At 54.3% G+C, this 22,819-nt stretch overlaps 1 protein-coding gene across 1 annotated transcript; it reads right to left on the bottom strand.

Moving 5' to 3' along the window:
* Nucleotides 1-357: 357 nt before the first annotated feature.
* On the bottom strand, nt 358-22,674 carry SWT1 (SWT1 RNA endoribonuclease homolog). The gene is made up of 17 exons (XM_078616003.1): nt 22,552-22,674; nt 20,568-20,627; nt 16,721-17,960; nt 15,910-16,042; nt 15,115-15,204; nt 13,498-13,734; nt 12,792-12,885; nt 11,713-11,840; nt 10,900-10,938; nt 9,798-10,036; nt 8,754-8,892; nt 6,870-7,054; nt 6,197-6,444; nt 5,018-5,146; nt 4,315-4,393; nt 1,940-2,007; nt 358-510 (listed from the first exon to the last, which is right to left on the bottom strand). Exons 2-17 carry the CDS (start codon nt 20,594-20,596, stop codon nt 405-407), a joined length of 3,183 nt encoding a protein of 1,060 aa, XP_078472129.1. The 5' UTR covers nt 20,597-20,627; nt 22,552-22,674; the 3' UTR covers nt 358-404.
* Between the last annotated feature and the right edge of the window lie 145 nt (nt 22,675-22,819).

The following is a 22,819-nucleotide window of genomic DNA, read 5'->3' as shown; positions in this document are numbered from 1 at the left end:
CTGAAGAGTAAGTTGCAGTCAGCAAGGCTGCGAACAGACGCACGCTTTATCCGCCGTGTTCTAAAGCCAGTGGGGACATTGCCCCTATTGTTGTGTATGTATGCGTGCGCGAGAGAGCTGATGTTGTACAACTTTTATTGACATCGCTGAAAGTTTGGGGGGATGCTGCTTTACTTTCCGGAGGAGGGCGTTTTATTATCTGGAAGAAGAAAAAAAAAATACCGCAGTAGTTCTATTAAATTGGGCGTGTAACAATTGACTCCCGGCTAGCGATGAAAATTGTCATCGTTTGGGGCCCCCCGATTCAATTGACAAAGCATGGGGGAAGGGGTAAGGAGGAGCGGGAGGGGTGGGGGGGGGGGGCGGGGGGGGCCAGGGGGGGAGACGACCCCCCCAACTCGCGCTCAGGACCAGCCGGCGAGCTGTGCGTGTGGCATCAGCGACAGACGCGCTCCCTCCAGCATCGCCGCCGCCTCCACCAGCTGGGCACATCCAATCTCCAGCTTCTCCCTGCCACACGGGGAGTGGCGCGACGAGGCACGGGGGAGCAGGAGGGGGGGCGGACAGAGAGACGTTACGCGCGTGGGCCTCACGACAAACGCGGTGGGGGGGCGATGAGGGGGGCGGGGGGAGTTTCGTTTGAAGGAATGTCTTCTTGGTTCTTTCGGTAAAGTCACGTAGAATGGAAATAATAAAATAATAAAAATAAAACATTATAAAATAATTCTGTTTTATTTTTATTATTTTATTATTTCCATTCTACGTGACTTTACCGAAAGAACCAAGAAGATGAATCCCTGCAGTCACGAAAGCTTTAAATCGAAATTGAAGGAATGTGTTTTTTTTTAATCTTTTTCTCTTTTAATTTTATCCGAAATGCGCCTTTGACGTCACCGCCACGAGGAGGCGAAGCGGCCGTTCGGATCGCTCGCGGAGCTGCGTGAACTTCTCGAGTTACTCGACTAGCCCCGCCCACTACTCGACTAGCCCCGTCCACTACTCGACTAGCCCCGCCCACTACTCGAGTAGCCCCGCCCACTACTCGACTAGCCCCGCCCACTACTCGACTAGCCCCGCCCACTACTCGACTAGCCCCGTCCACTACTCGACTAGCCCCGCCCACTACTCGACTAGCCCCGCCCACTACTCGACTAGCCCCGTCCACTACTCGACTAGCCCCGCCCACTACTCGACTAGCCCCGCCCACTACTCGAGTAGCCCCGCCCACTACTCGACTAGCCCCGCCCACTACTCGACTAGCCCCGCCCACTACTCGACTAGCCCCGTCCACTACTCGACTAGCCCCGCCCACTACTCGAGTAGCCCCGCCCACTACTCGACTAGCCCCGCCCACTACTCGACTAGCCCCGCCCACTACTCGACTAGCCCCGTCCACTACTCGACTAGCCCCGCCCACTACTCGACTAGCCCCGCCCACTACTCGACTAGCCCCGTCCACTACTCGACTAGCCCCGCCCACTACTCGACTAGCCCCGCCCACTACTCGAGTAGCCCCGCCCACTACTCGACTAGCCCCGCCCACTACTCGACTAGCCCCGCCCACTACTCGACTAGCCCCGTCCACTACTCGACTAGCCCCGCCCACTACTCGAGTAGCCCCGCCCACTACTCGACTAGCCCCGCCCACTACTCGACTAGCCCCGCCCACTACTCGACTAGCCCCGCCCACTACTCGACTAGCCCCGCCCACTACTCGACTAGCCCCGCCCACTACTCGACTAGCCCCGCCCGCTACTCGGGTAGCCCCGCCCACTACTCGGGTAGCCCCGCCCACTACTCGGGTAGCCCCGCCTTCTGTCTTGATCATGAGTGGCGTACGAGGCCAGAAAATATTAAATCGGGACAAAATCATGTTCTTCACAAATCCTTTAGAGGGGCTGTCCCAGCCAAACCGGGGCACTTAGTGGCCATATCTCACCTCTGCTGTGGACCAAAGAGACACTGGAAGAGGCTCTGTGGGGTCAGCGTGCACTGTCGAAGCCTCAGCTGCAGCGCACTCGCAAACATGGGAGAAACCAACAAGGGTCATTAGTTCTTTGAACTGTGCACCTTTTGGCGTCATCTGGTCGAATACCATATGAGACTAGGCTCCAAAGAAAGCTGTCTCTGGTGTGGACCAATCAGATTCAAAGACAATGCATAAATTATCAGAGTATTGTTTTTTTGTTTGCATTTGACTGCAAGTATTGTGGTTAATGTAAGCATGATTCCTTGCAAAAGGTGTCAGTTTTGTTGCCAGAAAAAAGGGGAAAAACCCTATTAGTATAAGGGTCGTTAGTGTCAGCCCCGGGACAAGAGGCCCTGTGCCTCCGTGCTGCTCTGGGTTATTACCGATCGGCGCAAAGAGAATAGTCAACGGTGTCTTGCCGAAGTGCTCGTGTTGAGGTTAGGGGTAGAACTATCGCGCTCGTGTCCGGTTGGTAGAGTTGGTTAGACTTGCAGGTAGGATTTAAGTGGGCGAGAGGGCTAGTGCTAGTGGTATTGGATCAGAGGTATTGTGAGTGTTTGGGCTGGTCATTGTGGTTAGCGCGTTAGATCTAGTCCTCGTGGATAGTTGTTTTTTTTTACTTTTATTAATTTTAATTTTTTACCTACGTGACTTTACCGAAAAAACCTAAGAATATGAATCCTTGCAGTCACGAAAGCTTCAAATCTAGAAATAGTTGGCTAGTTCGAAGTAGGGACTACCATTTGGTTGGCTCATCAGGGTTCGGACTAGTGAGATGCTGGTTAGTTAGGGCTATTACCCGCGGCTGGTTTGGCATCCTATTGTTTTGGGGCTAGCATCAGGATATGCCTCGTGTGCAACATCCACAGCCTAGTCGGCCCCCTTCATCGCCACCGCCATCGCGACTCATGGCCCTCTTCAATACTCCTGCCGCGCTTTCCTCTTCCGCATGTTTACAAGACCCACTCATCTCGCCTAAATCTCCTCCCTGCCCCTTCCGTACCCACAAACTATCGGTGCCCACCCTTCCTGACAATCTATCGGTGGTCGAAAATATCTCCCCAATGGGACGCTACGACCGCGGTATTAATATTCACCTCCTCTTAACGAATTGTGCCTACGAAGGCAAATCGCCTGAAATGTGCCCGATCTCGTCGTATCTTGGAAACAGAGCGGGGGCATGAGCCTCCATAGTTCTTGTTTGGGCGAGCACCGCCGCTGAACTGGTTGCGATAAGCTGCTGCGGGGCTGTGTTGTGCACAGCCCGGGGCAATGGCAATGGGCAAAAAATAACAACAGAACTTTGGTACCGTGCGCTCATACGCCGCTCCCCACATTTCACTGACACGTACAGACCAGCATTTGGAATTAAGTCTGGCGCGGGGAGGCACTCCTCTAACAGTGGATAAACTGTAAACATTGTTTTGTATATTACTGTGTAAGACCCACTAAGCTATCTCGCTCTTTTTCAAAAGCAACCTGGCTATCACACATGGTAGCTCAACGAAGTGGCTTATCACGTGGAAATGTATAGCAGCGAAAGTCTTAAACGCATGTTTCTAACTGCCGAGGGAAAAACCGGACAAAAATCTACACGACCACGGGGACAGAGACATGCAAAATCCGAATAAACAGCAGGCCTCATGAAAGTCTGTGAATTTAAAAAAATCCCTCTGTAGACCCTCTCACCAATCCACTTTGCGATCAAGACCTCCTGACGCCGTGTCCTCCGACCAGCACGATTGGCTACGAACGGAGCGAAAGAAGTTCAACGTACGGTACAGTATGTACGTACTCGTCGGTGAACGGGGGTCTGCTTGGTCACACTTCACCCCCTTGCTCGTCAGGGTGGGGTCGCTGAAGCGTTAGCAGGAGTGTGGGGGGCGAGTGGGCCAGGACTGGTTGCTGATAGTAGCGCCATGGCCGGGAATACAACTCAGGTGGGGTCAGGTTCGTAGCGCGGTGAGCTAATCACTGCACGACCGATCCATGGCTGACGTCTATACGTGTGTGTGGGTGTGTGGGGAGCGGTGGTGTAGCGGTTAGCGCGCTGTGCTACGAACCCGGCGGCCCGAGTTCCATTCCCGCTCATGGCCAACACCAGTGACAATTATTTAAACCGGTCCTGGGCCTCCCCTAGGTCGACTCAGCCTCAATGAGTACCTAGCGTGATGTGTAAAACATCGCCACTGTGGAGACAAAGGCGGCCGGGCGTGGTGCTGGCCACCCACCCCCTCGTGTGCAGTTCCGGCCTTCATAGGTCCTACTCGCTAACAGCACTTGCCCCAACAGTGTGTTAAGGCAACACGGGGGATCTTTGTCTGTATGTGTGTGGGTGTGCGCACCACTTGGCAGTTCACGAAGCCCTGCAGGACATTGCAGAGCTGAGTGATGCTGTGTTCACTGCAGTTTGATTCCAGGACCCTGGCACAAACACAAAGCGAGGCTGCGTATCACCACCACAGCCAAGATCTGAGACAGCGACGACTGTCGTGAAAAACCTGGCTCGAGCATTAACACTGATCCAAAAGAATCCTAACTGCCTTAGTCTGGTCTTGGATACTAATGCATAACCCTCAGAACCCTAACCGTGCCTAAAGTCTGGCTCTACGAACCTCGGGCATTCACTCCGAACATTAAGAATTCCTCTCGTTCACCTCCTTCCATTCCTCTCTTACAGCCAACCTCTTCCCCATTTTCCATTCTCTTCCTCTTCCCTCTCCTTCCCTACCCCTACACACCCCTCCATCGTTACACCCTCCCCTATCCTCTACGCCCGCCTCTACCGTGACCACCTCCCCTATCCTTTCCTATCCCCTACGCCCACCCTCGATCGTGACCACCTCCCCTCCCCTACCCTTCCCTATCCCCTACGCACCACTCTACCATGGCCACCCATTCATCATCCCCTCGCGAGCCCCTGCCATCCACGTCATGTCCACTGTTCACGCCGTTTTTTTGGTTTGAATCGCATTAAGCGCCTCCATAGAAGCGCGTTCTACAAATGTACGAGATAGGAAAACCGTGGCCACGTGGCGTCACACTCACGCGCCCACGGAGGAGGCGAGGGTGCGCACGGCCGGCACCAGCTCCTGCAGGAAGGCCCAATCCGGCCGAGCCACTGACGAGACTCCGGTGCTGCCGGTCAGCCGCCCCGCGTGCCCGCAGATCAGCTCCCTGGCACGGCGGCACAAGGGAGGAAACAATGGCACGCGCCATCCGGGGCAGCGACACCGGCTTTGTCGCTGTCGTCGCCGCCGTCATCGTCAGTGAGAGCCTCCTCATCATCATTTTCTTTGTCAATGCTGTCATCGGCATCGTAGTCAATACCGTCATCATCATCATCGTCGTAGTTAAAATAATTTGTATATGTAATGAAACATTGGATTGACACTGGCCAAAAAGGGTAAAATAAATAAATAGGCTTTGATATCGGTAAAAAACGGGTATGTGTGCACCGTACGTAGCCAACCGCACTAATTGGAGGTGCGGAGGAAGGACAACAAACCAAACACAAAAAGCAGTTCTAAAGAAGTGAGTTTTTAAGTTAGATTTAAAAGTGCATAGCTCCAGTGGCTTTCTAATATCGGAGAGAAGACCATTCAAGACGGCCGCAGAAGCGCATTTGTAATGCAGTAACCTTCTCTGTTTGATGGTTAGACAAAAGCCGCCGCAACAAGGATGACCGGAGTTCGCGTGATAGTTTATGCTCCATGACGAGTACACGCAATTTGCGAGAATATTATCAACTTTGGCGAAGTTGGATCGTGGCGTGGGCACACAAGGGCCCTACCCTCTCTCGTTGAGGGTAGGGCCCTGTCCGCCACGGTGGCTCGGAGATGTTAACTACCTCGCCTGGTATACAGGAGGTCGCGGGTTCGATCCCGACCCCGATGCCTGCTGTATATTTGGAGTTTGCGTGTCTCTCTCCCCGTGGTCGTGTGGACTTTTCTCCAGACCCTCCGGTTTTTCAATCAACATTTAGAATCAACGTCACGCGTTTAGGATATTTGGCCGCTGTTATAAATTTCCACGCGATAAGCCACTTTCGTTGAGCGATCATTTGCAATGGTCAGATCGCTTCTGAAAATGAGCTACGTAGCTCAGTGGGATTTTGCTGGTACAGGTAGAAAAACTGTTTATAGAATCACACGGTGAGATCTGTCGTCGCTCACTGCCAAGCAAACCGGGTGAGCTGGGGGGCACCTTTACCTTTGTCCCTCTCACCTGGACTGGTCGACCGCCCTCCACACGTCCTCCAAGACCTCCCAGGGGTCTCCGCTAGCGGGGCCGGCGGCCGCGCCGGGAGGGCCGGCGTCCGCGACCGCCGGCCCCTCGGCCGCCCTCGGCGCGCTCCGAGTGCTCGCGGTCTCCTCCTCCTCCTCCGCTGCGGCGACGTCGTCGTCGGCCGCCTCCTCGTCGCCTGCCACCTCGTCGCCTGTCACCTCGTCGCCTCCGACCGCCACCACCACCTCCTTGACGTTGAGAGGGGGGGGGGGGGCAAGTTGGGGAATTTCGAAAAAAATTAAGCGGCGTCTAAATTTCGATTTAAAGCTTTCGTGACTGCAGGGATTCATCTTCTTGGTTCTTTCGGTGGCCGTCTGGAACGCTCTTCCTTCGGATACCACGAAGCCACTGGAACTGTGCACTCTGAAATCTAGGTTTAAATCTCATTTCTATAAAACTGCTTTTTGTGTTTAGTTTGTTGTCCTTCCCCCGCACCTCCGATTAGCCCGATTGGCTACGTACGGCGCGAAAGAAGTTCAACAGCATACAACATACGTACACGCGCAAAGCACGCCACGTCCACATACCACACACGGCTACATCGCACACCACACCTGCGCCACAGCCAAGCCCTGATGCCCTCGCCCCCCCATGTGGCCAATGCCGCCCAAACCCCCCTTCTTCCCCCCACTGTCACCTGATTGCCGAGGCGCTTGAGGGGCATCAGCGCTGCGTAGGCCCGGGGGATGGAGCCGCCGTACTCGGAGCGCTTCCCGAACTCCCGCAGGATCGCCAGGGCACCGTCCAGGGACGCCGGGGCCCAGCGTACGTCGGCGACGTCCTTCCTGCCCCACACACCTGCCGGGGCGGGGCGGAGGTGGCCACGTCTCGGTCAGCGTCGCCAGACGCGTGGGGGCTTTTGTCCACTGCTGGGGTGAAAGGATCCGCGCGCCGGGGGAGACCCAAACGCGCGTGGTGGTGTGCTGTGTGTTGTATTTGTGTGTTGCGTGTGCGGTGTGTGTGCTGTGTGTGTTGTGTGTTGTCTTTGTGTGCTGTGTTGTCTTTGTGTGTTGTGTGTGCTGTGTGTATTGTGTGTTGTATTTGTGTGTTGCGTGTACGGTGTGTGTTGCGTGTGCGGTGTGTGTTGTGTGTTGTCTTTGTGTGTTGTGTGTGCTGTGTGTATTGTATTTGTGTGTTGCGTGTGCGGTGTGTATTGTGTGTGCTGTGTGTGTTGTCTTTGCATGTTGTGTGTCCTGTGTTGTGTGGCATATGTTGTGTGGCATATGTTGTGGCATGTGGTGTGTTGTGTGCGTGTTGTGTGCGGTGTGTGTTGTGTTGTCTTTGCATGTTGTGTGTGCTGTGTTGTGTGACATATGTTGCGTGGCATATGTTGTGGCATGTTGTGTTGTGTGCATGTTGTGTGTGGCGTGTGTTGTGTGTTGGGAGCGGGTAGCGGACTGCGCGGTGAACCCAGTGGCCCGACCAACAATAGTGGCGACTATTGGAACCGGTCGTGGGCCTCACCTAGGTCGACTCCATCTTAATGTTTATCTGGTGCCGTGTGTAGACATCAATACTGGGGAGACAAAGGCGGCCGGGCATGGTGTTGGCCACCCATCCCTCATGTGTCGTGCCAGCCTTCATAGGTGCTTGCTAACAGCACTGTCCCCAACAGCCTGTAAAAGCTATCGGGGCGATCTCTGTCAATGTGTTGTGTGTGATCTGTGACGTGCGTGTGTAGTGTACCCACGCTGTGTGATATGTGTACGCGGTGTGCTTTAAATATGTATGTCGATGTATTCGTGTTAAACTTCTTTTGCACCGTACGTAGCCAACCGTGCGAATCAGAGGTGTGGGGGAGCTAAACACAAAAAAACTGTTCTAAAGAAATTACTTTGTCAATGTAGATTATTTAAAAGTGCAGACCTTCCTTATATCGCAAGGAAGTGCTTTCCAGACGGCCACAGAAGCGCATCTGAAATCGCTCGATGCGGTGACCGCTGCTGCGAGGATGACCGGAGTTCGCTGTGTGCTCCTCAACGAGATTCAGCAAGCTATGGCGTGTACGTGTGACGTGTACGTGCGGCGTGCACGTGTCAATGTAGATTATTTAAAAGTGCAGACCTTCCTTATATCGCAAGGAAGTGCTTTCCAGACGGCCACAGAAGCGCATCTGAAATCGCTCGATGCGGTGACCGCTGCTGCGAGGATGACCGGAGTTCGCTGTGTGCTCCTCAACGAGATTCAGCAAGCTATGGCGTGTACGTGCGGCGTGTACGTGCGGCGTGTACGTGCGGCGTGCACGTGTGGCGTGTACGTGCGGCGTGCACGTGTGGCGTGTACGTGTGGCGTGCACGTGCGGCGTGTACGTGCGGCGTGTACGTGCGGCGTGTACGTGCGGCGTGTACGTGCGGCGTGTACGTGCGGCGTGTACGTGTGGCGTGTACGTGCAGCGTGCACGTGTGGCGTGTACGTGCGGAGTGCACGTGCGGCGTGCATCTGCGCATGTGCGCATTCGCGAGTGCCATCCGTCCTTGCGCGAGCGTGCGACGCCTACGCCGGTGCTGCTGCTTCTGCAGCGCCATCACGGTCTGCTGCAGGCCGCGGCGCACCACCGAGCCGAACACGGCGCTCCAGTGCTTGTTCAGGCAATGCAGGGCGTGCGCCAGCGTGTACGGAGGGGGCATACACACAACCTGACGGGGGGTTGGGGGGGGGCGGGGAAAGAAGATTTCAAAACTCGGCACAAGGGCGCGGCAGTTTACGTGCGCCACGTGCGATCAACCCGGCGACGCGAGTTCAATTCCCGGTCGGCGGAGAGCGCTGTCGGAGCCAGCGGAGGAAATTACAAAATTACACGTTCCCTAGCCGGGTGCCGGGTGGCTCAGCGAGACAGCGAGTGGCTCGCAAGGAGGAAAGTCTGATTGGCTGGTTGGCTCGACCCATCATCCCGCCGGGGTCAATAAAATGAGTGCCACCTCATGGGGGTAGTCGACAGCGGTTGTCTGGCTCAGAACTCGGGTCGCCGGGTTCGTAGCGCAGCGCGCCAAACGCTGCACCGACGCTCCCCAGAAACGACAACCACATGCCGCCATTCGCCACGAAGTGGCGGTGACGTCACCGTGGCCTTACTGCCAGGCTATGTGCACTTTGAGGCCACGTCAAGTGTCAAAGGCTCACTGGCAAGGAGGTCACAGGACAGACCCGGGTGCCATGGGTGACTGGCAGATGCACCACCGCTCCCCAAAAAGACAAAAAGAAAGATCCCCCGTATGGCGTTAACAGACTGTTGGGGCAAGTGCTGTTAGCGAGCACCTATGAAGGCCGGCACGGCACACGAGGGGGTGGGTGGTCAGGACCACGCCCAGCCCCCTTGTGGCGATGTTTGCACACCACACTAGGTACTCATTTGAGGCCGTGTCGACTTCAGGGAGGCCCACGACCAGTTAATCGTCACTGGTGTTGGCCATGAGCTGGAATCGAACCCGGATCGCCGAGTTCATAGGGCAGCGCGCTGACCGCTACACCACCGCTCCCCACACCGCACACAAACACGCACATGCGCACAGGCCGACATGCAGACCCATGCAAATGTACGCACGTCCAGCCATTTGTCATCGTAGGCCAGCTTCATCTCCTCCTCCACGATGGCAGCGAGGGCATCCTTAAAGTCCGTGTGCAGCAACTGGTGAATGCGCTGAGTCAGCTGATAGCCGGCATCTTTCTGCCCGTGCACGGCTGGACCCTGCCCTCTCGTGCTGACAGCGGTACGGTCCCCCGCTCGTGCACGGGAATGGTCCATCCCAGCGGCCAGCTGACATTCAGGGCTGGACGGGGCGACTGGGGAAGAGAAGAATTGGCCCAGGCTGTAAACATGTACATAGAATAATAAAGTACATTTGGTATTCATGCCATTTTTATAACACAAGGACATCAAGAAGGTGCTATGTTTCACAGGCTTGTATGCCAGTAGGGACAGATAAAACACATTCCTGCGGAGGGAGCTGGTAGGAACGTTGGGTTGCTCGGTCAATGGCCTGCAGGGTCAACGGCGGCGTGGTGTATTCCGAAAATATGGCCGACTGTGAGGGCGGGCACAAGCCGGCTTGAGTAGGTTAAACGTTGAGTTTTATAAGGGCACCACGGGGTGACCAGCCCCTCCCCACCCAGCCCTACCCCTCCCACCCCCCACCCAGCCCATCCCCACCCTCCCCTCCCCACTCAGCCCCTCCCCACCCAGCCCCTCCCCACCCTCCCCACCCAGCCCCTCCCATTTTTGGATGCACGACGGACGGACGGACACAATAATCCCCTGTGGGCTGGTGTAACCAGGAGGTTCCGACCAGTATCACTCACCCTCTGACTCACCTACAGACTCACCTACTCAGCGGTGCATCGGCCTAAGTCTTACCTACCCACTCACTCACCTACTCACCCACCCACTCACCTATTTAGCGGTCCATTGGCATGGAACTCACCTACACTCGCTCACTCGCTCACCCACCCACTCACCTACTCAGCGGTCCATCAGCCTTGAACTCACCACTTCTGCGTGTTTGAGACTGTTCATAGACGTTTAAGCAGTTCAGTACGAAATACAAGATATTACTCTTTCATAGAGCTTACAACGTAACAAATATTGCGTACTCGTGATAGCCTAGGTTATAAGAGCTGCGCATTTATAAGTGTACTTCCTTACTCACGTGACGTACGGGAAGGCTGGACTTTGTTAATGAGTTTTACTGCAAGAGATGCAACAGGCGGCAAACACGGTCACACTCAGCCATGTCCGATTCCCGTACCTCCAATTAGCACCGTTGGCTACGTACGGTTCCATAGAAGTTCAATATACATTCATAGACTCACACAGAGGCCCATAGACTCACACAGAAACCCATAGACTCACAGAGAGACCCATAGACTCACAGAGAAACCCATATACTCACACAGAGATCCATATACTCACACAGAAACCCATAGACTCACACAGAGACCCATAGACTCACACAGAAACCCATAGACTCACAGAGAGACCCATAGACTCACACAGAAACCCATAGACTCACAAAGAGACCCATAGATTTACACAGAGACCCATAGACTCACACAGAGACCCATAGACTCACACAGAGACCCATAGACTCACACAGAGACACATAGAATAGACTCACAGAGAGACCCATAGACTCACACAGAGACCCATAGACTCACACAGAGACACATAGTTTGTTGTCCTTCCCCCCGCACCTCCGATTAGCACCGTTGGCTACGTACGATGTAGAAAGAAGTTCAACACACAAACGTACAAACGTGTCACCGCCCCAGGGAGGCTTGTGGGGAGTGTAGCGCCAAGATCGGAAGAAACATGGAGCAGACCTCGGCAGCTACGACCCGCCACTCGTCAGGGCTAAGGAGTTCCCGTCGGCACGCTGGTGTCCCGTGGCGGCTTAAGAGTTCAACGGCCGCGCGGTCACGGACCACCCGGCAAGGGGGCATCGCCGACGCGCCGAGCTTACCGCGCCGTGGCGGGGCGGGAGCGCCGGCCTCCTCGTCGGCAATCCGGCCGAGTTCGGCCGCGAGGTTGCGCACGGTGCACGCGTTGAGCCCGCTCACTAGCGCCTTCGAGCACAGGTTCACGTCGTCGCTGAGTACGCAGGGGATGTGTTGGGAAGAGGGGTGGTGGGAGAGGTCGGCAGGTCAGCGGGTCAGAGGTCAGCGTACGAGCGCTGTGGTCAACTCTTATCCTCGCAGCGGCGGCGGCGGCTTTTGCTGGGTCGTCGAACATAGACGGTCGCGGCATCGTTCGCGCTTTCGGATGCGCTCCTGCGGCCGTCTGGAACGCTCTTCCTTCCGATTTATTAGGAAGCCTGCTGGGAGCTATGCACTCTTACGTGGTCTATATTGAAAACTCATTTCTTCAGAACTGCTTGTTGTGTTTAGTTTGTTGTCCTTCCCACGCACCTCCGATTGGCACAGTTGGCTATGTACGATGCAAAAGAAGTTCAACACATCTACATTAACGCTAAAAAACCCGGCAAACGTTTCCAAAAAGTCTTCTCTGTCTACGCTTGATATTTCTTACAAACACACAAGGGAGCTTGTTACCTGCCGGAGACCTGGGTTACAGACGGTCAGCGTGAATCATCGATCACGTGATCATACACTGGCTGTTCGTCCTTTTTCCTCCTTGTATGTGCGCGTGTGCATGTGTGCGTGTGTGCGCGTGCACGCGAGTGCACACACGTGTGTGTCTTTCGTCTTTGTGCCCACGTGCGGAGCAGTTAGCACGCTGCGCCATGAACCCGGCAACATGAGTTTGATTGCCGATCACGGTCACACCCGGTGACGATTATCTGAAACGGTCCTGGGCCTCCCCTAGGTCGACTCAGCCTCACATGAGTACCTAGTGCAGTGTGTAAACATCGCCACTCGGGAGAGAAAGGCGGTCGGGCGTAGTGCTGGCCACCCACCGTGCTGACCTTCAAAGGTGCCCACCAATTGCACTCGCATCAACAGCCTGTTAAAATCCGTCGTGGGGGATGCTTGCCTTAGTTGTGTGCATCTGTGTGCCCAAACGCACAAGTGTGTGGCGTACGTGAGCAGCAGAGTGCGCGCGGACGGGTGCTGTTGCTTGCACTGCAGGCTGCACTGCAGAACGCCATCGTTGTTAGACTCCTCCAGCAGGCCGCCTGCAACGACAGCACCACCGCCATCCTTCATCCTTCACCGTAGCCCCCGTTTTTCACGTCAATTTGTATGTCCACATGTCCTCGTTGAGGTTACGGGATGCACTGACCCAAATGGACGGCTCTTATCTTGCAGGTACCCACCGAGGCCACCCTACATGAGTTTGACGCTTCACTGACGAGAAAACCACTTATAAGCGATTCTCAGAAGCGCTCTGCCGACGTCACCATAGCTAATGTAACACAAGCGAACTCTGGACCGGGTTCGACATGCGGTGTCTCATCCGCAGTCAGGCTCGCTTGAAACAATTCTGTATACATTACGCACTCCCAGAAGGCCCTACGGCTGTCGTGTAACAACACTTGTGCATCACGCGGAATACTCGGGACTCATTACGTCTCGCGGAGGATCGCTCCGCCGAACAAAACAGTTCCGCGGTTCGGTTCGTGAGTACGACCCAACGTTCGCAAGTCGGACGGTGAAAAATAACAGCCCTAAAATGCCGGTTCGTCCGTGAGTGCTGATGTTTGTCAAGTCGAACGCTCGTATCGCGGGGGACTGCCTGCAATCATTCGGTACTCCAACCCGTGCCCGCGCCCGCGATGACCACTCACACGGACGCTGGCTCGCCTCCTGCACCGACTGGCCCCGCAGGCGCGGCAGTCGGCGTGCCAGGCAGTCGTTCAGGTAGCTCGTGGCGCGCTCCACCATCGCCGCCGTGCCCCCGTCCGCCTCCTCCTCCCCCCCCGCCGACGCCGTGGCTCCTTGCGCCGCCCGACGCCGCCCGCCCTTGAGGGAGCCGAGTTCCTGCAGAACCGCCCAGGGCACGAGCAGCGTGGGGGCGCCGAGACCTGCGGCCCGGCCCCCACGAAGCCGACGGCGGTGAACGAGAGACGGCCTGCTCGGTTGCGCGGCGTCAGGCGTTCGAAACACACACGACGGCTCGAGGGCCGGTAACAGCTGTTCAACACGCGGCATGGGACGGAGGCAGGCGTACGGCACAGGACTGGGACGGTCGCTCTACGCATGGCGCGCGAGAGAGACGCGTGCGCGCACACACGGTCAGTCGACGCACGACTGACACTCGTAGTCGAGCCGGTCGCTCAACTGGGCAGCATTCGACAGTCACGGAGCACGTGACAGGCGGCACAAGTGGTCTGCGTGCTCTCGACTCTCATCCCCTAGTCACGACGAAGATGAAGCCCTTATTTCCTCTGAATATGATCATCTACCTCTCTCTGTGGAATTAATATAACTGACTCACATTGAGATTTCAGACTCACATAGTGACCTATAAATCTACAGGGACCCATATTATCTCACAGAGAACCACATACTCACATAGAGACCCATATATCCACAGACCCATACACTCACACAGAGAACCATATACTCACATAGAGACTCATAAACCCATACACGGATCCATATAGCCACATAGGGATTCACAGACTCGCAAAAGGGGCCCAGACTCACAACAGAGACCCCATGACTGGCCACCCCTCTCTCCAAGACATTCCCACAGCAGCTTGAGAAGCAGTCGCGTGTGGACGCTGAATAAACCTACCGCGCTGTACGATACAGAGGCCGCGTTATTCCTGCTCAGCATTGGCCTGCGTCGCATCGGCCCGGCAAACAAAACCATCGCCGCCCCTGCCACAGACAGACTGTTGGTGAATGGTGCTTTTTCTGGAAGATTTTTGCTGTTTTTTCATGGATTTTCTGTTTGCGCATAGTCACTTATAGATGTTTTCTTGTTCATGTTTTTGTTTGTTGCGATTGCACCCGATTCAAGAGCCGAATGGCTCACATGTCTATACAAAATAAATGAAACTGAAAAAAACTGAAAACTCAAACACTGGTAGCGAGCAGCACCTATGAAGGCCGGCACGGCACACGAAGCGGTGGGTAGCCAGCACCCCGCCCAATCGCGTTCGTCTCCCGCGTGGCGATGTTTACTCATTTGAGGCTTAGTTGACCTAGAGGAGGCCCAAGACTGGTTCAGATAACCATCACTGGTGTCGGTGGCCGTGAGCGGGAATCGAACTCGGGTCGCTGGGTTCATCACGCAGCATGCCGACCGCTGCACTACCCGTGGCCATGTTGACTACACACCGCACCAGGCTGAGTGGACCCCTGCCTCCCACACACGAAACCACCCCCCTCGTCCCCCACCAGCCCCCTCCATCCCCACACCTCGACCCCTTTCCCCACCGTCGCAGGGAGCTCACCAGGCACGTGCCACTCCCTCAAACGACGCACGAGTGGCAGCTCTTGCAGGAGGACGTTGGTGTCGAGGACCACGTGCAGCCGGCAGGGCTCTACACAAGACACGGCACACGCGACGCAGAGCTGCGGTCACCGTGATGACGCGGTCGACGCGACGACGCGTCGCGCAACACGGCCGTGAGACGGCCAATCGGTTCGCGCGCGTTCGACGCTCGACCAGAGGTTCGCGGTTCGGATCCAGCGGCCGCCCCCCTCCCTGCCCCTCCCCACCTCCCCCCCCCCTTCCCCCTCAAACCCCTCCCCCCTCCCCGATTACTACTGCGGCGGTGCGCATGAAGCGTAACGGTACCGCGCCCCCGTCTGCTTCACAGCGGGGCATTAAAGATCACTTGACATTCTGTGCCGGCGTCAGGGTGCCAATTTGCCAATTTCGAAAAACTACTCGCAACATAATCGAGTGGAACTATACATGGCAACCGTCGGCCCCGATTGGAACTGAGGAGCGGGCAATATGCAGACTTTGTGAGCTGCCTTGCATCTTCTACCGGACTGGTTAAATCTCTGCCAAGAGTCTCGAACATAGGGCAGCGACGGTGAGTTCCAGGTCCGATGGACCGCGCGAGCAGGCTGCCGAGTGGGTTGGGCGAGTCGGTGAGCATTACGGCAAATCACACGTGGGCGCGAGGAGTCCCTCTCCCTCGTCGTGGATCGCGCCCGCTACGTAAACGCGGCCGCGGGCCGGCATACCACGGCGCCCACTCGGCCGGCCGATTGGCCAGCCGGCTGGCGCAGGTCACCTGCAGTTCCGCCGCCGGCGAAAGACGGTGCGGGCAAGTCCACCTCCATGCGGCACGGCTGCCCGCCGCCCCCCTCATCGGCAACGACAGGCAACGACGCCGACCGCGGAGGGTCGTCGTGCCCATACGCGGTCTGCGGAAGAACAGGGAGGAGCGTTACGACGGCCGTTGTACTCTGCCGTGGCTTCAGGTTCGCGCGACCGAAGCTCGCGGACCTCCGTCTCATTGGCATATGCGGTAAGCCCTCGTTTTTAACGCGGCAGATGCATTAAGCGAAAACAATTGACCCATAAGTAATGCTCTGGCGAGATACGATGTACGCACCACGCTGTGAGATGGCGGGACAAATAACTGTGTCATTCCGTGTTACTGTATCGTACCGCACAGATTCGAACTTGGACCACTGTAACATCACCGTACAGCGGTCATTATTACTGAGGCTCACAGAGCCAGACCAAGGCATGTTATCATTATCAGCCATTGTCTATCCACTGCTGGCCTCCCCATGACGTCACCATCCCTCACCATCCTGAGTCCCATCTCACTCCTGCACATGAGCTGATCTCAATGCTCCATCTCTGCAGCGGTTGTGCTCTTGGGACACGTTCTCTCCTTTGTGAGTTCGTGCCCAAGGCTTGTAGGGCCAGATTAAGGCACATTTAGGATTCTCACGGTTCAGTGCTAATGCCCGAGGTTCATATAGCCAGACGAACACACCTCTACGATTCTTAGGGCACAATATTAATACCTATGACTCACTGAGGCAGACTAAGACATCTCAGGACTCCGGCTCTCCGGCCGTGACTCTCACCGTTTCTGTCTCGACGACGGCACTCATCTCCCAGTTCGGCTGCACCACGTGCCGTGCTTTTGGCGGCACCACCGCCACATTCGGTCTGACACGCTCCACGACACTCTTCCCCACGTTGCGCCCTCCTCTCTCCTTCACCCGCACTGCATTTATGGCCAATTCCGGAATCGCCCTCTCCTCCTCCTCCTCCCGCCCGGCACGTAGCTCTGTGTTGTTCTTCGCCGTCAGCCGGCCCTGTTCTTTTCGGCCCGCGCCGGGTACCACGGCCAGCCTGCTAGGGCCAATTTTCAACTGGACCTTGGGTGGTTCGCTCGCGACGGACGGCGCCCGCTTCTTCGCGGGAACCTTGAGACGGCACTCCGCCTCCGGCGCCCCCCGCCGAGCGGCCGCGGGTTTTGCCCGTTCCTTGGTTGCGGGCCGTGTCGCCGGCCTACGTCCCTCCGCCCCCAGCGGCCGAACCCGGTTCCACGAAAACGACCAACCCTTTCCAGAACCTTCCCCGACAGCGCCGCCGTCGTCGTCGCGCTCAAGTTCCGCACGACGAGACGGTTTCACGGCGCTTGGAACCGCTCCTTCTTTCTTGCCGGACCCTCGTCCGGAGCTCTGCACATTCTCTCCCAATTTGCTTCGACTCGCCACCCGGGCCGACTTGCACTTCAAGGCGAGCCCCGTCCGTTCGCCTCCCGTCGCCCTCGGGATCGCCGCTTCTTCGGCCTTGCCCTGGCCGTCGCGCGACGAGCCCTGCGAATCCCGCCTGGCCACGCCGCGCGGTTCCGCGGGTCTCACAGCGCTATCGCGCTCGTTAGCGCTCGCCTCGAACCGACGGACACGCTCCGAGCGACGCTCCAACAGTTCCGCCACCGCGGCGCGCGTTAGGACTCTACCCGGACTGCCGGGCGCCGTCAACTTCTCCCCCTTCTTGGCTGAAACCGCCAACGAAGCCGACGGTGGCCGGGTCTTCGTCGCCGGTGCGGTGGGCTTGCCGACTGCGCGCCTTTTGACGGGCGGTTCATCCGTCGGCTTCTGCTGGCGCCGATCGGGTTTGGCCGGGATGCTCGGCTTGGAGTTGGCGCGTGAAGAGGTCCACGGCCCGTGCCACGAGGTGCCGGGCATGGAAAGCTCGCCATCACCATCCTCCCGATTGTTGTCGTCGTCATTGTCGTCGTCATCATCTCTGGCTTTGCGTTTGCGGGATTGCCGCTGATTTTTTGTCCCGTCGAGAGGAGGGAAGGTTTCGGAGCTGCATTGGCACAAATGCACAAGCGTTTGTAAGAAGTCAGGCAAGTTAAATACTGCACAGTAAAAGCCCAATTTAACAAAGGCATCGGGGCAATGAGTAACACTCCCGTGAAAATGTAAAATGCTTGTGTGCATCTCCGTGTGTGTATGTTGAACTTCTTTCGCAACGCACGTAAGCCAACCGTGCTAATAACACTGGTCAACACACTTTTGCTGGCATAAGGTATTCCAACGGTATCAAGGTAATTTTGGGGTGCTGATTTCCAAATCTGGCATCAGTTTTTGTCTATCAGGTTTTTGAGATATCAAATATTGCATTTTCAATAAAAACTGCAGAAGAAAAATATTAAATAAATGTGAATATCTACATAAAATGATATTATGAACACACTATCCTAAAAATACAGCACCATATTATAACACTAAAGCAGGCACTGACTCGCAACAACTTGCAATCATAGTTAATTTCGGGTAAAATCAATGAAAATGGGGTATGCCGATACCATAAAAATGAGATGTGATAGAGCAAATCTGAGATCAGATTTGGAATCAGCACCCTGAAATGAGTCTAAAACAGCTGCCAAAAGTCCAGGCCAGAAAAAAGTGTTTTTTTTTTTGTTGACCAGTGTATAATCGGAGGTGCGCTTCTCTGTGCAAATGGAACTAGAATGTAAACATCTTAAATACGATCAATGTTTCGTTAATGTGGCGTAACAATGTGACTGCATATCCAGAGGCTGCAGAGAAAAGTTAGAAAGTTACATTTATATCATCGCAGTACTCTGTGTGACTACAGATCTATCTATGAGCACATATGTGGGTCTATGTGTCTATATGGGCCTCTGACTTTTGGCTCCGTGCAAGGAGTCCATGCAATGTGGATTTCAATCGCATATGTGACCGCATTTCAAGATGCCGTTTCAAAAAACACTGCGCATATTTGTTTTATGGATGGAAAGAATAAGTCAGTCACAGGCAAATGGAAAAACTCCGGTCATCCTCATAGCGGCTTTTGGCTAACAATAGAACAAAGATGGTCATTGCATCAGATGTGCTTCTGCGGCCATCTGGAATGCGACTGAAGCTACGCATCTTCTTGGTTCTTTCGGTAAAGTCACGTAGAAGGGAAATAATAAAATAATAAAAATTAAACATAATAAAATAATTCTCACGACGTTTCGGCCACAACGCAAGCAGCCGTCCTCAGCTGAAGAACAGGTCTGTCGGAAAGACAGCGTCTACGTGACTTTACCGAAAGAACCAAGAAGATGAATCCCTGCAGTCATGAAAGCTTTAAACCATTGTGAATGGGATATACACTTTATATACATTACGTGTAAAAATTCCACAATTGTGTGTCTGGTTCTATACTGTAACTATGAATCTGTACGTGGTTTTATGAGTACTGCATATGCACAGCCGTTATGCCAACTGCGTAACGATCAGCAGCAAAAAAACATTGAGACTGTTAAAAATGGAAAACCAATGGCCTCGTAATTTTAGGAAAATTTAGTTTTTGAAATGACAATAATTTATTGCATACAGGGACTCCTTACTTCCAGAGGTCTGTTCGTAAGTCGATTCGTTCGTAAGTCCAACTTTACTCCTGTCGATTCAAAACGTGTTGTACGGCGTGTACACTAAACACGGGGAATGGCTTTAAAAGTTGTAAAATCTCCTGCAGATGTAGATGCCACTGGTTCTTCATTGTTCTGCAGATGTAGATGCCACCACCGCCGCCTATTGGGCGGCAGTTGAACTTACGACTCTCGGTCCAAACAGCTGCCACTGGACATACGAACTGGTTTGTTCGTATCTCCAAAAGTTCGTAAGTCAAATGTTCGTAAGTAGAGATAGTCCCTGTACAGTGTATTAAAAGTAAAAGCGCGGACCTGCAATTACTTGCTCATATCACTGCCGGTGAGTCTCCACTAGCGGGGGGTGGGGGGGGTACTTTAGAGAGCCCATCTCGAAGGAATTTGGTCTCCTCTTCCATCTTAATGCTGGCAACGTCGTGGAAGAGGTGGCAGCACTCACACATTGCCCCACCACACGTGAATCTCTTGAGTGTCAGCACATGATCAAGATGGCAGGGGGTACCCGTTTGCGACCCTGGTGCGGCGGGGTACGGGTATGGGTAGGCCGTGAGTCACTGGTGAGTAACCATTTGTCACTCATTTCCCAACGTCTTGTCTCTTCTCACAATTCAAGTTCCTAGAATCAACCCACCCAAGCCTGCAACATGGCTTCATCCCAGAGGTCGCAATCGGGTACCCGTACCCGTACCCTACCCGATACCCGGCCAGGTACGGGTAGCCAGGGGTAGGGTACGGGTACCCGTTTGCGACCCTGGTGCGGCCGGGTACGGGTAAGGAATCAAAACCCATTTGCGACCTTTGGGGACGGTGGTGCAGTGATTAGTGCATTGCGCTCTTAACCCAGCGATATACAAATCGGTTTTCACTAAAACCTGTGCTGGCGGGCGTGGCAAAAGTACCAAACGGTCAAACAATCTCCGATGTTGCCGGAGGCCCTCACCCAGCAGTGGATCCAGGAAGGGCTGTAAATGATAGTTTTTGTACAAAAATGGTGAAATGGAACTCTGTACCTGTCAGATCCAAGCTTGCGTGTCTCCATGCTCGGGCCGAGAGGCAAACATCAAATAGTCCTTTAAGCGACAACAAAAACAAATCAGCTTTTGTGACAGAGTAAAATTAAATTATATATATACTTAAAGTTGTAATAGCCAAAGCCTCTCCAAGCAAATGACACAAACACTACATGCACAAGCTTAACATTAATATATATATTTTTTAAACACAAACTTATAACATGCAGAAAATTCTTAAAACTTGCAAAATTAATCATGTACAATTGTAAAAAAAAAATGTTTTGAGATTAAAAAAAACTGGAAATGAAGGCAAATTACAATCAACTTGGTACTGTATTACTGTGCTGTACGTACACAGAGCCACTAGATTCGCCTAGGCCTCCTTTTAGCTGTCGATGCAACTACAAACCCAAACTTCAGCCCACGTAGATATTAAAATCTATTTCAATTAAAATTTTACCAGCTACGTAGTTTTTTTTCAGAAGCGATCCTAGCCATTACAAATGATAGCCCGACCAAGTGGCTGATCTCAGCATCACGTGGACATGTATAGCAGCAGCCAAATACTCGAAAGGCGTGGTGATGATGTTTCTTAATGTGAAGGGGGGAAACCGGAGGAGCCGGAATAAAGCCACAGGGAGAGAGAGACACGCAAACTCCAAATGTACAGCAGCAGGCGTCAGGGTCGGGATCAAACTCACGACCTCCTGTATACCACGCGAGGTAGTCAACATCTCCTAGCTACCGTGGTGATGATGAGAGAGAGAGACACGCAAACTCCAAATATACAGCAGGCGTCAGGGTCGGGTCGAACTAACAACCTCCTGCACACCAGGCGAGGTAGTTAACATCTCCTAGCCACCGTGGCGCCTTGACCATAAACCCTTGAGATCCTTGATGAAAAGCGCCATATACATGGAATTATTATTATTACGACAGCCAGTTACCCACTAAGTGAAGGGGATGTCACCACGGCGCTTGTGCCAGGCTAGGTGCACCCTGAGGCTATGCCGTCAAGTGTCGGAAGACCCGCTTGGCACACAACACACGCAATCCATGTCAGCCTTTACAAGCGAAACGCTAAACTATCGTAAATAACGAACGATACACCATGACGTTGAACAACAACAACAATATCATTTGTTGCTGCTGCTGTTGTTGTTTTTGAAGTGAACTGGGAGCCTTTTAAACTGCACGCACGAGCGGCGGACAAACCGACTTCGATACGAGACCAACTTTTGAGTAGTACGACGTTTCGCTGGTAATTACATGCAGCATCATCGGGCAATTTTCCAGATGAATAGTAAATGTTGTGGATCCAATCTTCAACACACCGGTGGGTTAATGTAATGAACTATTTTGTCTTTTGTCAACGTGACACTTTTTTTTTACTGATTGGCCGTGTCGGGTGGTGGCGGGTTACGACACATTTATAAATAACGCGATCTAAACCCAAAAACGTTTATACTGGTCGGAACCTCCTGGTTACACCAGCCCACAGGGGATTATTGTGTCCGTCGTGCAGGGAGGGGCTGGGTGGCAGGGGTGGGGCTGGGTGGGGGTGGCAGGGGTGGGGCTGGGTGGGAGGGGTGGGGCTGGGAGGCGTGGGGCTGGGTGGGGTGGGGCTGGTCACCCCGTGGTGCCCTTATAAAACTCAACGTTTAACCTACTCACGCCGGCTTGTGCCCGCCCTCACAGTCGACCATATTTGCGGAATACACCACGCCGCCGTTGACCCTGCAGGCCATTGACCGAGCAACCCAACGTTCCTACCAGCTCCCTCCGCAGGACAATGTGTTTAGTATTATTATTGAGTCTAAATAACAACGAGTTGACTCATCGGCTGCAAACCCCAACCAACGGACGGCGAGCTTAACGCTAACAACGGCGACACGGCTCTGAAGCGCGGCAAAGTTACACGATTCAAACGTCGAATCGCACGAATGACGACGACAGAAATTTCAACGTTTAAGGCGATCACCCGAAATCGAGGTCCGATTAAAAGAAAAAAAGGAAACCAGCTGATCGCCTCACGGCGGCCCCGCGATGACGTCACGGCGATGCACATGAGCTTCTCCACTCGCGGTGACGTCACGGTCATTCAAATGAGGTTCTCCGTTTGCGATGACGTCACGGACATTCAAATGAGCTTCTCTGCTCGCGATGACGTCACGATCTGCAAACGAGCTTCTCGGCTCGCGCGGTGACGTCACGGACATTTAAACGAGCTTTCTTCGCTCGCTTCGACG

The sequence above is a fragment of the Lampetra planeri genome, chromosome 49 (assembly GCF_965212315.1).
Source record: "Lampetra planeri chromosome 49, kcLamPlan1.2.h2, whole genome shotgun sequence".
Taxonomy (NCBI): Eukaryota; Metazoa; Chordata; class Hyperoartia; order Petromyzontiformes; family Petromyzontidae; genus Lampetra; species Lampetra planeri.
The sequence above is the reverse complement of the archived record's forward strand: the minus strand, read 5'-3'. Positions and strand labels throughout refer to the sequence as shown.

Coding starts and splice junctions, on each gene's coding strand:
- SWT1 (XM_078616003.1), bottom strand. CDS start 20,596: ATGGAGACACGCAAGCTTGGATCTGACAG. Junction 12,886..13,497: donor GGAGGCGAGCCAGCGTCCGT/GTGAGTGGTCAT, acceptor CTGTCGTTGCAG/GCGGCCTGCTGGAGGAGTCT. Junction 10,037..10,899: donor CCAGCCTTCCCGTACGTCAC/GTGAGTAAGGAA, acceptor TCTCTTCCCCAG/TCGCCCCGTCCAGCCCTGAA.